Genomic DNA, 15,905 nt, shown 5'->3' with positions numbered 1-15,905 from the left:
AAAATCACGTTTTTACACTTGGATGGAGCTGCTACGTGTCTAAAATCCTTTTTCTTGGAAGGTTGCCGGCAAAGCACAAAGACCACCATCAGAGGATAACTCGCATAAAAATGTCAAGTGGGGTTAAAAAGGCAGTGAATTCATTTTGGCAGAGGTGTCTCTAAGAAACAGACTAGAATTACAAATTTGAACTGAAATGGTAAAATTCATATCTGCTCCTCAGATGGTTTAAGCAGGGAAATTGGACAAGAGATGAGTGTCAAGGTGTTCAGGCCGCCGATTATTTCATTCAACATCACTGATCTTCAAAGAGCTACTTAAATTAGTTCTCATCTATTATTATGAGCTGACTCCCCTCTCCTGTGTAGATATTAACCCACCTGCTCTCTTCCATTCTGCTTTTCAGCTTTCGGCCTAACTAAGTTTGAGATTTGGCTCTTTGTGGTGCTTATCATGCAGATGGAAAACAGAGTGACAGGAGAATGCCTGCAGAAAGGTCAAGGAATAGCAGGGATGGACTGAAGAAAACAGAGTAAAAATTGAGATGCAACAAGGGAGGAAGTGAACTTACTTTAGGTTGTTCTTCAACGCAAACTGATGATGAAATGATACCTGGATTTCAGTCTTCTGTTTCTGGAAAGCTGCCTGTTTTTTTATGTTGAGCTGGATGGATAAATAAAAAAAAGACTTCTGTATCCCCTTTGAGATTTTTCTTGTGAAATATATCTGACTGCCTCTCCGAAAAACATTTTTACATATTTATGCTCCGAGGGAATAGTGGGAGAATGGGCATGTACTTTCTAGGGCTGTTGAATAGCATTTATTCACTTTGGGGCTGATTTGTGATGTTTCACATCCAACTGCTGGCGGAGTGGTGCTGTGAGCTTGTCTAGTCTGAGTCATGGATTTTACAGTCTGACATAGCGAGAGAAGACCCGGAAAAAAGATTGTGGATGTGATTAGCATTACAGGAAACCCACATGTGACAGTGACTTCCACTGAAATCCATTGTTAATGAAGCTGTGGATTTCATAAGTGGCCATGAGAGATAAATAATGCAACATGGCCTATTTTCTTGTTTTTGATTAATTCTTTTCTCTAAATCTCTCTGCGTCTTCAGTGTCCCATTATTTTCTACAGCCCTGAAGGCTTTTTACAACACCATAAAGTACTCATCCATTATGAGCTGATATAAAAGTTTGTGGTATTCCCTGTTTTGTGATAAATGATTAAAAATGGCTTAAAGCTGGGTATAGAAAAATAGCAAAATAGCATATAGTGTTTATATAACTGTTAGTGGGTCTAATGAAACCTTGTGCCTGAGATTCTGTTTCTTCTGAACTACAGTGGACTTACTACAACACTGAGGAAAAATAGTTATGGCACTCAGTCATTCATTTATAACAGTGATAAACAAAGTTAACAACAAAAAATAACTTATGAGGCTACAGTGATTAGTGAATGCTGATGGAAGAAAAAAAAAGATCCAGGTTCTGGTTGTATTAAAGCTGATAGGTGTATGTACTGTAGAATATTTCAATGTCATTGTGAATTAATTTATTCATAGGGCATTGTCACTGAGGCGCTTAATGAGCAAATCTCCCAAACAAGTTTAGACAGTTTGATCAGTTTAAATTTAGTCACACAGGCCTAAAGACCAGTTGGCAACCCCCTGGCAACCTGTGGTCCCTAGAGGAAATGCTTATTCCTTGACTGGTTGGCGAGTGGCTGCTGCCAGTCATTTGGTGAAAAAGATCGCAAAGAGTGTGCTGATTTTAGTTCGATGATTGCCACAATCACTTGTAGTTGGCGTGGAAGACACTGGCTTTTCTACAAACACTCCCCAACTGCTTGCTGACTGGTAGTGAAACTTATAAAAGTGAGATGCAAACCAAAAAGTAAAGTTCTTTGAAAGTAAAAGTTTAAAATTTTACTTTGAAGGCAAACTTTCTCTATTACTGGTTTGTTTGGTTCTCTTCGCGGTTTCATTGTCACTTAGCGCGTAGCTGACTTATTTTTACAAACAAGTTGGTGCCTTCCACATAGTTTTTTTGGTGACTGCAGCAATCTGCTAAGAATCAAAGAAATCACAAGGAAGTTTAGCTGTTTGTGACTGATTTCACCAAGTGACTGCTAGTAACTTCCATCAACCACTCGCCAACCAGTTAGAGAATACACATTCTTCAGTAGCAACCAGTGGTTGCCTGGGAGTTGCCAACTGTTTCTAGGCCTATCTGACTGGGGCCTTATTTTGGATACAACAATAGATTTTAATGTTTTGTGTATGTGAAGTGCAGAGGAATGAAGATTTAGATATACTGGACGAATCACAGCCCAAATTTCTGAAGTATAACTTCAAAGTCAAGTGAGGGGCTTTTGAAGATACCCAATGTGTTAAAAGAGACAATTTTGCTTACTATTATTTATCTATTTTTCTGGTTCAAACAAACAGTTGAAAAGAGACCAAAACAGCAGTTCATGCAAAAATATTAGTAAGTTCAGAAGTATCGCATTAGGTAACATTTATGTAACAAGAGCTCAAAATGGTGTAAAAAATGCATCTGGTGTATAATAAGCAAAAGTGGAGGTGGGTCATTTACAGAGAACAAAAACTGTATTTGTTTTATATTTACATAAAAACAAGAAAAAATTTGTGACCGTAATCTAATAAGAGTAAATATATTTTTGTTAACTCGGTGACGCTGCCCTTCCCTTTTTATATCTTAGTCATGCCCATTTGTCATATCAGATGTTCACATTACTAATCCTTTTACTTAAATTCAAGCTTATCATTTATAAAAGGTGACCCTTGCAGTCCATTACTGTTGGCTAAAACTTAATCCTACCCCAACTCTATTGATATTTCTTCTGATTTGCTGGAAACTGGCGGTTAGAGTAAATAGCTTGTTGTGTAATTTGCACATATTTGTATGTATCTTTTGATCTTTGTTCTCTTTTGTGTTATTAACATGGCAGGCTGTGTGACCATCTTTGCATTCATAATGTGCTGTGAACCTTCAGAAGTGATACGCAGCTTTTGGACTCATATGTTTATGGTTGTGTTTCCGTACGTCCCTGGAGTGAGCATCTGTGACTAAAGAACTCATCTCGTATAGAAAGCAAAATTTGTGCCATTGCTAAGCCTGTCCTCAGGATAGAGAGAGTGCAGATTGTACTCAGCGCTCTGCTGAGTGTGTGCTCTGTCAAGTATGCTTAAATATGTGTTTTAGAGCCACAAGAGGTTTGACTTTTGCTGTCTTTGAAGATAATCACTCATGTCATCAAAAAATGCATTTTGAAATTTATTTTTGTGTATTTGTGTATTTGCTATTACAAATATAATACAACTTAACTATATTTTACCTTTTTCAAATTTTGATATGGACTCTTTAGGCAGTTTTTCTTTATTTGGAAACCCTGATGATTTTGAGTCTTTAGGTTCCTTCACCATTGATTTGATGCAGGAAAAATATACTAGTTATTATCATGTATGCTTTTAACTGTATTCTTCTTAACATCTTAACCATTACTTTTTGCAGTGCATGTTAATTTTACTAAATAATATCATTGCTGTGTTTGTAATATGAAAAAATGTTTTGATATATAGAGAGTTTTTGTTTAGCATGTATTCTCTCTGAGTACATTTTCTTTTTTGATCCAAGACATTGAAATGAGACATGAGAACTTGAGCTTGCTTTCATTTATATACTGTGTTTAGAAGAAGAATTGGCATTTACCTTACTGCACCACTAAATGTTTAATGGTTTATGGGCAACTCTTTACAAGTAAACTCTGATGTGTATGTTTTATTTCTTGTTTTAAACTGTCAGCGATCCACTTTGGTTTATAAAATTAATGTTCACATAGTATTTACAGGCTTTTTTTCCTTTATCAGTAACCTCCTAATTACAGTCCCTTGTTGGAAAGCAGAAGTACATGAATTACATCTTGTTGGGCCTATTACAGCTGTCCATATACCCTTAAATTTGGTCCCAATCCCAAAGTAATTTTGTCATGACTAATTCATCAGTTTTTAGACACAGAGGGTTCTTGTGGGGAAATTTCTTAATGGCCAAGCAATCATAGAATACAGAATGCTCAATAAGACATCAATAAGTGCTGAATAAGGACTTCTAAATGGCCCTAATGCTACAACTATGTATCCTAATAACTAGCTGACCATGAATACTTGTACCTTAATACAAAGTGTTACGCTTGGCAGTAATCACCTCCCATCTCGAAGGGTTGGGAAGTGAATTCCTCAGCTCCAGCCTGTGGTGTGGCTCCACATTATACATCTAAAGTCAGACATGAACTCATCACCATAATCTACTGAAATAGCTTATAGTTTACAGTTAAAGGGCTACTTCACTGCTTTTCAAAGTGGGGGAGCACAAACTTGGAAAATTTAAGATTAAGCTGTTTTATATATATTACAAGTTTTGCTGCTTTAATTCCATTCTTCAAATTTTAATCTGCCTCCTATAATCTTTTTTTTTCTTTCACTAAGTAGCCCTTATAATAAATAGAATCATTGTATCCCATTCTAAAGTTTTCACTGATTGTCTGGTGTGTTTTCTCTCACCTTTATCTGAAAAAAATGTGACTTCTGGTTGAAATGTAAATTGTGTTTCCACAGGATGAAAAAGGGAACAGGGAACAAACAAGGAGTATGATGGTCTTTTACTATCACTACTCTTCAGTGGCAGCAAATGATTCGTGTCCTTTTGAGATTGCTTTAGCCTTCAGGACTTGGCTCCAGCACTCGTGCTGGCAAACATCTTACTAGTTGAATTTTCCTTAAGAAAGTAATTTAGCTCATAGCAGATTCAGAAAGCAGGCAGCGAAGCTGGCAGTTCTAGTCTTTGTCACTACATGAGCCACAGGATATTTCAGATCTTCACTACAGTGTCATGCTTGTTGTTGTGTCTCTTTTACACATGGATTGCTATATCTATAAAATTGCTCTCATCAGGTCTGATCTTTGTAAGTAAATAAGTGTCCCTGAGAGAACAGAGTTTACTCTCCAACCGTGTGTTTCTGTTCTATCACTGTCAAAACTTAATATTAAACTAAAATGATTATTAAAATTTGGGAAATGCAGTCTTGTCAAGAGAGGGGGATGCTTTTAAAAGTGTGTCAGCCTTGTTTTAAGGCCAAACATGTGAATACCTGTCACTAAAATATTAACCTTTCAGGTATTTCATAACATTTTTTCTTTTTAACCTCTTCATTCCCCTCTCTACTTTATACAAGTGTTGTATGCATGTATGTATGGACTGATGCATGTTAACACAGAAATGATGCATACTTATGTGAAAACATGAAATATGCACAGCCATGCATGCACACATACACGCAGAATCGTGCACACACTCCACTAATGAGGATGGAAATCTTCCCCTCTCTCTGCTGTCATCCCTGTCTATATCTCTGCCACCAGCTGTCACGCAAAGTAAAAAGTTTGAAGCTTTGTCTTTTATCCTTTCTCAAAGCTGGACAGTGCTAGACAGTCAAGCAATCAAACACAAAGTCAATTCTTACCATCATTTCAGTCCCTCTGTGCTTCTCTTCAGAACACCCTGCCCCCCTCCTCGCCATACTCCTGTTCATTTCAAGTGTCTTTAATTGAACCTTTGCCAGTAGATAACTACCAGAAATTGAGTTTTCAGTTCCTAGTATAGTGTAGACACACATATGTACAATGTAATGCAGGGGCAGACAGTGAACCTTTATCTGCCTGTGTTTAATGTGTTTAATGTGAAAATGTTAAGCATCAGTTTGCAATAAGTGTGTGTGTTTCATGTTAAAGCTGATGGGCAGAGACTTTTAAATTCCACAGTACTTGATGATGATGGCAGGTGCACATACCAAAACGTTGAAGCCTGGCAGTGAATTCATCTAAATCCAGTCACCATAAACCCTTCTCCACAAAGACAACATCAACAAATCATAGATTTAAATCATATTGCTCACAGTGAGGTCTGTAGATAATCCAGAATAGCAGCAACACGGATTCTGCTTTTGAATTATTTCAGTTTATTGCAGAAATCCATTCAATACTGTGAGACCCTCAAAGAGAATTGCATTCAATCCAGCTGTATTGGGGAAGAGGGAAAAATGCAGAGACAGACACCAGAAACCACTGAAACACTAAAACTGAAAAAATCTGCAGAGGTATGTAACAAATTCAGCAGCCTTTAATGAAGCCCAATCTTAGCTTCCACCTGCTTCATCATAATGTGAAGATTTTTTCCTCAAACAGTTCTTTAGGCTCTCTGTGAAACTTAGAACAGAGACATACACATTAGATGAGTCTCTCTCTCTCTGAGATCGCTCTACTTCTTCCTTCTCTGAGCTGCTCTCATGGGGAGGTCAGCGGGGTAACAGAAAAGCAGCCCTGTGTGTTTACACAGAAGAATCTCTGTTCATTTTGGTGTCTGACCCACATCAGCTGCTGGCTCAACTACTAACTGTGTGACTCTGTGACACTTTGCCACACTTCTTCCTGAGAAAATACAGTTAAAGCCAAACACCTGTTCCTTTTTTTGTCTTGATATGGTTCTCTGCTAACCTTGTTTGTGTTTGTGTGTCTGCATTATTTGTAGTGGAGCGATGCATGAGTGTTATGCAGTCAGGGACACAGATGGTAAAGCTGAAGGCTGGATCCAAAGGGTTGGTAAGGCTCTTCTACCTGGATGAACATCGTTCCTGCATCCGCTGGAAGCCCTCACGCAAGAGTGAGAAGGCCAAGAGTGAGTATGCATGCACACACACACACACACACACACACACACACACACACACACACACACACACACACACACACACACACTCCTCTGCATCGACACACAGATTCAAAATAACATACACAAACTCTTATTTGCATCTGTCCTTCTGTCCGGCTTTCTATCAAATTATGGTATAATTTCTAAACATCGTGGATACATTTAATGGAGAAAATCTTCTTTATTCCAACTTTTTTTCATAGTTTGTCTAAGTTGAAGGTGCACATCAAGAAGTAGCACTGTACAAGCCTTCAACCTAAGTGACCATATGGGTGATTTGCCTTGAGTCTGAGCATGCGATTTCCACTATGGTCCAAAGATTCGTACTGAAGCTTAAATGTCAAGCACATTAATCCCCTGACATATCAAAAATCTGATGTTTTTTTTTTTATGTAGTTTTTACAGGCAACCATACTATGCTTTAACCTAGTCTATCGGTCAAATGGTTGCTTTTGTAACTCAAGAGTGCAAAATAGTGACTGAAAAAAAATGCTGAGAGGAGTTGGCCAACCAGGCAAGTTCAGTAATGAATCCAAAAGTTTTTAAATCCTGTTAAAAGGTTTCTTTGTTGAAAAAGGCTCTTTTGTTACAATATAAATGAGGAGTAAAGTCTGAGAAATACTCACGATTGAAAGTAGTGTATATTTTTGATTAAAAATCAGAAATGAGCAGAAGTCTTTTGTGTTAAATCAAGTGATTTGTCGACCCATCCATCAACCCCAACTCGGTTTGTAGAGTCTTTGTGGCTGCTACCACAAGATGCCGTATGACCGAAGTAGAGTGCAGACATTTTACAGTAGCAGCATGAGATATATCTATTGATGAAAACCAGATCATTTCTCTGTTTGATGTTCTGATTTTTAGTTGCTCAAGTCTGCCTCAAATTGCTGGCCCGTTCCTTTAGTTGCTGAGATGATTGTCCTTCTTAATTTTCTTCAGTTGTGTTCCAACTAGGCGATATGAGGAAAATGTGGACTTTAAAACATTCTTCATTTTACACTGTATGACTTTTCAGCTGGTGGAATAAATTTGTGGTACTGCTGCCTTTTGCGGCAACAATTTTACAGCATGCTTTGCAAATTACCACATTTTGTGCAACATCCTCCTCGTTATATCCAAATGACAGCGAGTCTCATTCCCTCGCTCGTCTGAAATTCCCGCTGTTGCCATATTTTTCCCTATCTGGTAGTATATAAATACGCATGCTCAACGCAGTGTGCCAGGTAGAACTTTTTCTGGTTGGGAGGGGTGGGTTAATGATGCATTCGCAGTTTGTGGTAGAAAAAAACCTCAGTCAATTACATGCAGACAGCTTAATATTGCCTTTGCAATTTATACTTGGTGGTTAGAATAAAGCCATTTTAACCATCGTAATACATTGAGTATATCGCCCACCGCTAGTTCTAACAAGACTGTGCTATAAAATGCTACTATTAAACTACTGTGTCATACATTACTGTAATATTCTACAGCATCTTACTATAACACACAAATGTTTTATCTCAGCGAAGTTCTCTTAAAAAATCAGTAGCTGAACAACCAAAATTTGCACAAAGGTACATATTAGGCCCCTCAACGTTCCTATGTATATTATGAATACAGATATTATGATGTCAAAATATTGCCTAGCAACTACATACCAACAGGCTAAATTGACCTGTTTGTTTTTATACATCTTTAGCACCTTAGGAAAGAATTGTGCCATTTTTATTTCACAACAGTAACATCATGTTTACATACCCAAAACTCTAATTGGCTGTGATATATTATGACATCATTATGCTGCATAGCCGCCTCCTAACAATGGCCTGAAGAAGACCAAACAATATTGCAGCATGCACTAGGTAATTAATATGAATTGCTGAATTTGGTTTAAAATCATGAAATAAAACAAATCCTAGAATAATGTCATCGATATTATATATTGTCATTTGCACCTGTGTAACTTGTTGGAAAGATTGTGATTTGGTTTAATACAGAAAAAAATAATGTGCTATGGGTTGAAACAAGACGCTTTTGTTGTTTAGATCTAAACAAATGAGAGAGAGAGATTACAAACCCCACTCTGCTCTTTGCATGCCTAATTGTCTGATCACGCAGATGTTGCACTATTTGATATTTTACTGTTTCTAGTACAATACTCAACAGTTAAAGCTATAAAAAGCTATCAGCATAAGATTATTTCTACTTACATAATAATAGCACTAATAATACTTTTATTTATTTATTTTTTAGCACGTATCATGTTTCAAAGTGCTTGAGAGATTGTGGCTATTTCCTTTTTTTGCAGCAGTAAACCTTTTTTTTTCCTGGAATGTCTGTTGAAGTTTAATAATCTGAGTTTGCCACATTGCTCTGGCTCTGAGAGGATTATCGTAATATGTTTCACGGCCCCCTCAAAGCATCGTTGGCACTTTTTTATTTTATATCAACCCACTAAGGCATACATCTGTCTATGGACCTGTCCTTACATGTGTACATGGCAGTGTGTGTGTGTGTTTGTGTGTGTCTGTGAGTAGACTGTCAACATTAGATAAGCCTCTTAGATACTCTCCATTGACATGATTAATAGAAACACACAACAACTGCCTGAATATTTCTTTGACAGTGTGTGTGTGTGTTTCTTATCAGTATCAAAACAAGGCGGCCATATTGTTACTTTCTGTCATACTGTAGCAGGATTTCAGAGATGAGATTATGTAAGAGTGTGATGGTGGATAATTTTCGAATGGATCATAACAAAATGTATTTTAGGATGAGTAGAGAGGCAATTAATTTAATGAAAAACTCATCAATTCTTTAATTAGTCATATATATATTATGCTAAAACAAAAAGGTTTACTGTTCTGAGTAAAAGGGTTTGTGTGTTGATGAGGGTCATTAACAAAACATTTTATAGACATAAGGAAAAAAGCAGCAACAAGCGTTGCATTGAGTGGATTTTAGAGTCAGCAAAGGTCAAAGTTTACTGCAGGCACTCTCTCTCTCCTCACAAAGGTACAGACTCATAGTTAGCTGGGTTTATACTGAAATCTTATTAGGCTGTGATATGGTGAAGCCTATAGGAGCAGCTTATGTTCTTTCTCTGCCTTTATGTATTTCACATAAAAGCAGTGTGTGAAGGAACTGGCATCTTTTTAATCATGGTGATTTTTCAAAAAGCTTTTCATGTTCTTTTCATGTCATCCCTTGTTTTATGTTTTGCACTTATTCTGCCGGCTTCGCATTTTTGTCATTATGCTTCTGTAGGTTCTTCTGTTTCTTGAAGTTAAAGGCAATTAATTTTGTTAATTCATATTTTTTTCAATTTGTCAGCAAATAATGAACTTTAAATTTTCCATCCTGTCTCTTCCAGCCCTCAAACCCATTCAACCTTATTTAAGAATTCATCTTTAAAAACTCTATTCTCTTCTTATTTCCCTCTCTTTCCCTTCTCTTCTCACCCCCCACCTGGTAGATTGCTGCCCCTCATTGAGCCTGGTTCTGCCACAGGTTTTATCCTGTTAAAAAGGAGTTCTTCTGTCCTATAGTCACCAAGTGTTTACTCACTGGAAATACTCTGGTTGTTGGGGGTTTTCTCTTTAACAATTTATGGTCTTTACCTTGGAATATAAATTGCCTTGAGACAACTGGCTCCATATAAATAAATTTAAACTGAACCAAATGCATATCATTTTTTATTGATTTTTTTAAAAGCATTTGGGTGCTGCTTTTTTTCATTTTTGCTATAGATTAAACATCAAATTTTTATTGTACACTATAATTTAGAGCAAATTGGCATTCACGGGATAAATGTCTGTGTCTTAGATGTAAACAGATGGCATAACTCTGTCACTTTTCAATATATTTTTTGCCAACAATGTTATACTAAGGCTTTAGTGTTTACTACTATAATACATCTATTATACGAGGTAACTAACTAGATCCTTTTTAAAAAGTTTCATATCAGCAGCCTTTCATTTAAGTTGTTATTCAGTATTAACCAGAGAGAAAATTATTAATGATACCTACAAGCTGCCTTCTTAATTAATTATTTTTCTCCTTTCTTTCCATCTTTTCTTTTCACTGTCAGTCACCATTGATTCACTGTATAAGGTGACAGAGGGCGGTCAGTCGGACATCTTCCATCGGCATGCGGATGGCACCTTCGACCCTGCCTGCTGTTTCACAGTTTATCATGGAAACCACATGGAGTCCCTTGACCTGGTGACATCAAATGCAGAGGAAGCCAGAACCTGGATAACTGGTCTTCGCTACCTAATGGCCGGAATTAGTGATGAGGACTCTTTGGCCAAGCGCCAGCGTACACACGACCAATATCCTTTAAACAAATAGCTACACAGAAATCATGAACATCGGTTTTATAGGAAGGAAAACAGTTTTGTATTCATATTTTTTAAGCTCAGAAGGAAACATTTAATACTTTAAAAGAAAATGCTTCACCACAATGCAAAGTATAATTGTTTTCCTTTAGAAAATAACGTTGCATTACCGCAAACTGTCAAAAAATTGTTTCTACTATTAAAGCTGGCAATCAGCATATTCTTGCCTAAACTGTTTTCATCCACGTTTGTCTGTGTTTCCTATTAAACAAGTGGAAATGCCCAAAATTATCCTGACAATTTTTATAAACATATAATCATAAAACCTACCTCTTTTTCCTTAATGTGTGTGTGTTTCACATGGATGAAGCAGACGTTTGAAGAGGCCGATAAGAACGGAGATGGCCTACTAAACATTGACGAAATCTACCAACTTCTTCATAAGCTGAATGTCAATCTGCCACGCAGGAAGGTCAAGCAAATGTTTCAGGTTAGAATATGAAACCATTGCAAATCATTCAGCCATTACAGTCCACTTGAAGCGTTGCTGCCAAATTGAACAAAGTCAAACAGACAGTCAGTTTCAATTCCTTTATATACAATATTTAGGTCAACATAAAGGTTTTGCATTTAAGCACATTAAAGGAGCTCAACTGCTATAATTATTATGCCTATGTGTAATTCAAATATATATGTTAGAGATATTTAGTAGTATTTTAGCCCTTATGCACAAGATAATTTTATAGGAAAAGAATATTTTAATGTAAGAAGAGTAGTGATAGTGAGGAATGTCCCGGCTGCATAAACCAGGAATGTCAGTCTCCTTTTTCTTCATGTGACAAATTTCATTTTGCTGGGTTGCTCCAGTAAAACTATTCCAACCCATATAAAACATCTGATTCCCATTACTTTCGGTGTAAATAAGTTTAAGTACACATTCAATCCAAGAGATGCCCTGAGAAAGATTATTGCAATTTCAACTTGGTTTTAGTTTCTCTACATTATAAAGAAATGCAGCTGGAGTAAATCAAGGAAACTAGTTACTGTTGTTCACTGGGATTGCAGAGGCAGAAATAAAGCAATAGATTATATGTGAATTCACAGATAATTTCTATTATTTTTTATTTACCTTAAATGGATCAGTAATTTCTTACTTTTTAATATCTTTATCAGCAAGAAGACTGTAAATACAGTAAAACATTGACGTTTTATGCCCTCCTCATGTGAAATGTCCACATTTTTCAAAGCCATTCTGTGGGCAGGATTGGACCCTCTGGTAGCCCCCCTGCCACAGACTGTATATACTGCAGGCTTTTCTAATGTTAATTGTTGTGTACTTTAGGAAGGTACAGCATTAAAAATAAAGCTCCCACTTTTAATTACCACAAAAACAAACATAAATGACACAAGGTAGTCCCTCCCAACAAATGTATCCAGCCACAAAGACATCAGAAGTAATTACAACAATCTGACAATTTGTTACTGTGAAGATCCAAACTGGGATGGTTAAATCATTCTCACATCCCATCATCAAAAAAATAAAACTCATCTTAACGGCTTGATTACCTGTGTAGGTGTCCTGGCACAATAGGCAACTAGGGCCACAACTGTCAAGTTGCTCAGGTATGACTACATCAAAGAAGTGTTGTTGTTCTCTCAATTTAACAAAAACAAAAACTCAGCGAAACCATACTTGATGAAATCATTGGTAGGCCTATTGCTCAAATGTAGAGGCTGAGAAATGGTTTCAGTGCCTTTAAGCTTTTAAATCGCTCTTCGTGAGAACATATTGTGTGGTAAATCCCTATTTAAGCCAAGAATTACATCATTTTTTTAAATAAATCTAATTTGCTGATAAGAAAAATCTGAACATTATTAACCCTCTTAAGCCTCCTCTTTTCCAATCTTTCATTAATTCACAGATGATACAGTGAATCTCAGAATGTTTCATCCTCTCACAATGGAATAAATTGAAAGTGTTCAGTCTCTGCGTTTAGATTAGAAAGAAAATTTCCTCAATATATCTTTTTCCAGTGATGCACCAGGAGACATCATCACCTGAACAGCTTTTGGTGCTTAAAATATCCAGAATCTGTCTGTTTTCTGTCAATGTATTCCAAGTCAATCACAGTGATTTATCCTTTTCGTTGTGTGTAGATTCTGTCTGTGATCGAGTCCCCAATGCTCACAGTGAGCTCATTATGGGATTGCGATGGAGGCATTAGCTAGTATTATTAGATTTAGTGTCGAATTGGCCTCCGTGAGATCCAGGTAATATGAGACATTGGATCCCACAGAGCCGGTGGAGCGTGGTGGCAGGATAGAATAAGCAGCGAGCCCAGCTGTGTATGTCCCCTGGAAACATCTAGTGAGATATGAGTAAAGGAAAAAAAAAAGAGGAAGTAGTAATGTGTTTATATATATAAAAAATGCTGGTCCGTGGTGTCTGCTTGCTGCTGCTGTGAACCTGTGCTGTATGAGTGTTAAAGGATGAGCCAGTATGCAGCTGCCGTGTGTACCCCTGCACAGTTTAAGACTATTTGCATTGTTTTGTATGTTGGTAGGTTTGATAATAGCTTTTCACTTATAGGACATAGAATATGCAACTTCTTGCATTTTGATCATTTGCATCAAATATCAAGGAACACATAAATTAACAGGTGGGAAGAACTCACGGCACTTTTCAGACTTCTGACAAAATGTCACATTGAACTACAGATTCACTGGGAAGAACAAGCACCAACGGTAGATTTAGTCAGAACTGAAGAAGATGAGCTTAACATGACACACAGTACAACAATGTTCAATTGTAATTTCTGTCCCAGAGAAGCTTTGTGCTGATAATCACACTGCAGAGCATGAGTTTGCATGAAAATAATAGGCTTTCCAAGCTATAGTCATATTGCCAATGACATATCACTCTGTCATCATCACAGGAAGCAGACACAGATGATCATCAGGGCACCCTCACATACGAGGAGTTCTCTGTCTTCTACAAGATGATGTCTCTTAGACGGGACCTGTATCTGCTGATGATGGCATACAGCGATAGGAAGGACCACCTGACAGCAGAAGAACTGGCCAACTTCCTGCACAACGAGCAAAAGGTGCGCCAATCAAATTCTCAGCAAAGGATGTTAAAACCCACCACAGTTTTATAATGAGCAGTCCAAACCAGAGTCTCAAAAATCAGCTCTTTTAATTTGTAATTCGGCCTCAGAAAAGAAATTCATTATATTCCTATTCACTCTCTCCTTGTTACTCCAGTGTCTAACTCCCTTTTCCTAAGCTGTGTGCCCAGAGGAATCTGCTCCACTAAGCCAATGCATTGCATCTAAAATTGGTTTGTGTCATGGGAGCACTTGACTTGTTTTATATGACTTTTCTATGCTCTTTTTCTTTCTTCTCAAGGTTTTCTTTTTTCTAACAGAGTTTTTACTTCTCTTACATTTCAATGGTGTAATTTTTCATCATGCTCCATTTTTTCCCATACCGATATGCTCAGGTTAATATGTTTCTAAAATTGAGCTGCTGAATTTAATTCAAAAATGAGAAGTCACATTGACTCCCTCGACCTTCTAGGCTTAAATAAAACTAGATGCATTACTGGATTTCAAATGCTGCAAATATAGGTCTTTTCACATTTTATGTTGCTTTTTTTCTGTATAGATGACCAATGTGACTCCAGAGTATGTTGCAGAAATCATTGACAAGTTTGAAGTGTCAGAAGAAAATAAACAACAATGTGTTATGGGGATTGAAGGTAACTTTAACTTCTTTATCCTCCCTTTCAAAGTTTGCTGTTTGCATTTCTAAATCTTGGTGTCAGCCTCTCTCTTTCCTTCACTGTGTTTGTCATGGCACATCATCACTTTGCAACACTAATACTTAATACTTAATACTAATTACTTTTTTTGCAATTAGTTTTCATACTCTTAAGATCAAGACCAGCTATTGATAGAGTTGATGCCATTTTGGTCTATTGGAGGTGACAAAGGGGCCAGTTAAAAAAATAAAAATAAAATTATGAAATATTATTTTACCCTTTATATGTTTCCAGGTTAAAATTCATAAAGATATTAGACATTCATAAACAGTTTTTCTTATTATTGACTGTAAATTCCAGTCCTCATAATAGAAATACTATAAACTGCTGGCAAGAAATGATGGGAACTATAAAAGGAGGACCATGAATGATTCTGGTTTTATCTCTGAGTGTCATTTTAAGTAACATCCCATGTACTCAAAGGGTGACCTTAAAGGAGGAGAAGGCGTGAGGATGGATGAGGACAGCCAAAGTGTGAAAATTGGCAAATCAGAATGCGGGTGGTGGAAAAGAGAAAAGTCAGTGAGGCCAGAGTAGATGAGGGGTGGGAGGACAAGGGGGTAAGACTAATCTTGTCGTCTGAGGCATGAAGTCCGCCGTTGCCTGTATGTCTGGCCACCCAGATCGGTATGACCCTGTTGCAGCTCTGAATTATGGGTGTTCAAATAGAAGTCACAGGATGTACATGTTTTTCTATAGCATGAAGAATAAGATGTGCTGTACAGTTTTTGGTCTCTTAACATCTGTGTTTCCAACAGATGTTAATATTCATGCCTCCAAGTGTACTGTTAAAATCTAAACAATCTCAATATACCATGGTCAGGCACATGTGATCAATCACCAAATTTGTGTTACATCTTTTTAATCTCTTTCTTATTTTAATTCTCCTCCTCAGTCTGCTGTCCCACATTAACTCTCTGCTTCTCCTTCCTTCCTTCCTTTGTCTTCCTTATTTTTGCTTGCTCTTGG

At 37.1% G+C, this 15,905-nt stretch overlaps 1 protein-coding gene across 8 annotated transcripts in view; it reads left to right on the top strand.

Moving 5' to 3' along the window:
* The window catches only part of plch1 (phospholipase C, eta 1), a 69,121-nt gene that overhangs the window by 25,377 nt on the left and 27,839 nt on the right, over positions 1-15,905 (top strand). For all 8 annotated transcript variants that reach the window (XM_025898263.1, XM_005459606.4, XM_025898265.1 and 5 more), the window contains 5 exons: positions 6,609-6,755; positions 10,861-11,104; positions 11,471-11,600; positions 14,047-14,217; positions 14,780-14,873. In XM_025898263.1, coding sequence (XP_025754048.1) covers positions 6,609-6,755; positions 10,861-11,104; positions 11,471-11,600; positions 14,047-14,217; positions 14,780-14,873 — 786 coding nt within the window. The remainder of the gene's footprint in view (positions 1-6,608; positions 6,756-10,860; positions 11,105-11,470; positions 11,601-14,046; positions 14,218-14,779; positions 14,874-15,905) is intronic.

Source organism: Oreochromis niloticus, linkage group LG14 (assembly GCF_001858045.2).
Source record: "Oreochromis niloticus isolate F11D_XX linkage group LG14, O_niloticus_UMD_NMBU, whole genome shotgun sequence".
Lineage (NCBI taxonomy): Eukaryota > Metazoa > Chordata > Actinopteri > Cichliformes > Cichlidae > Oreochromis > Oreochromis niloticus.
Note: the sequence above shows the minus strand (reverse complement) of the source record. Positions and strands in the feature narration are given on the sequence as shown.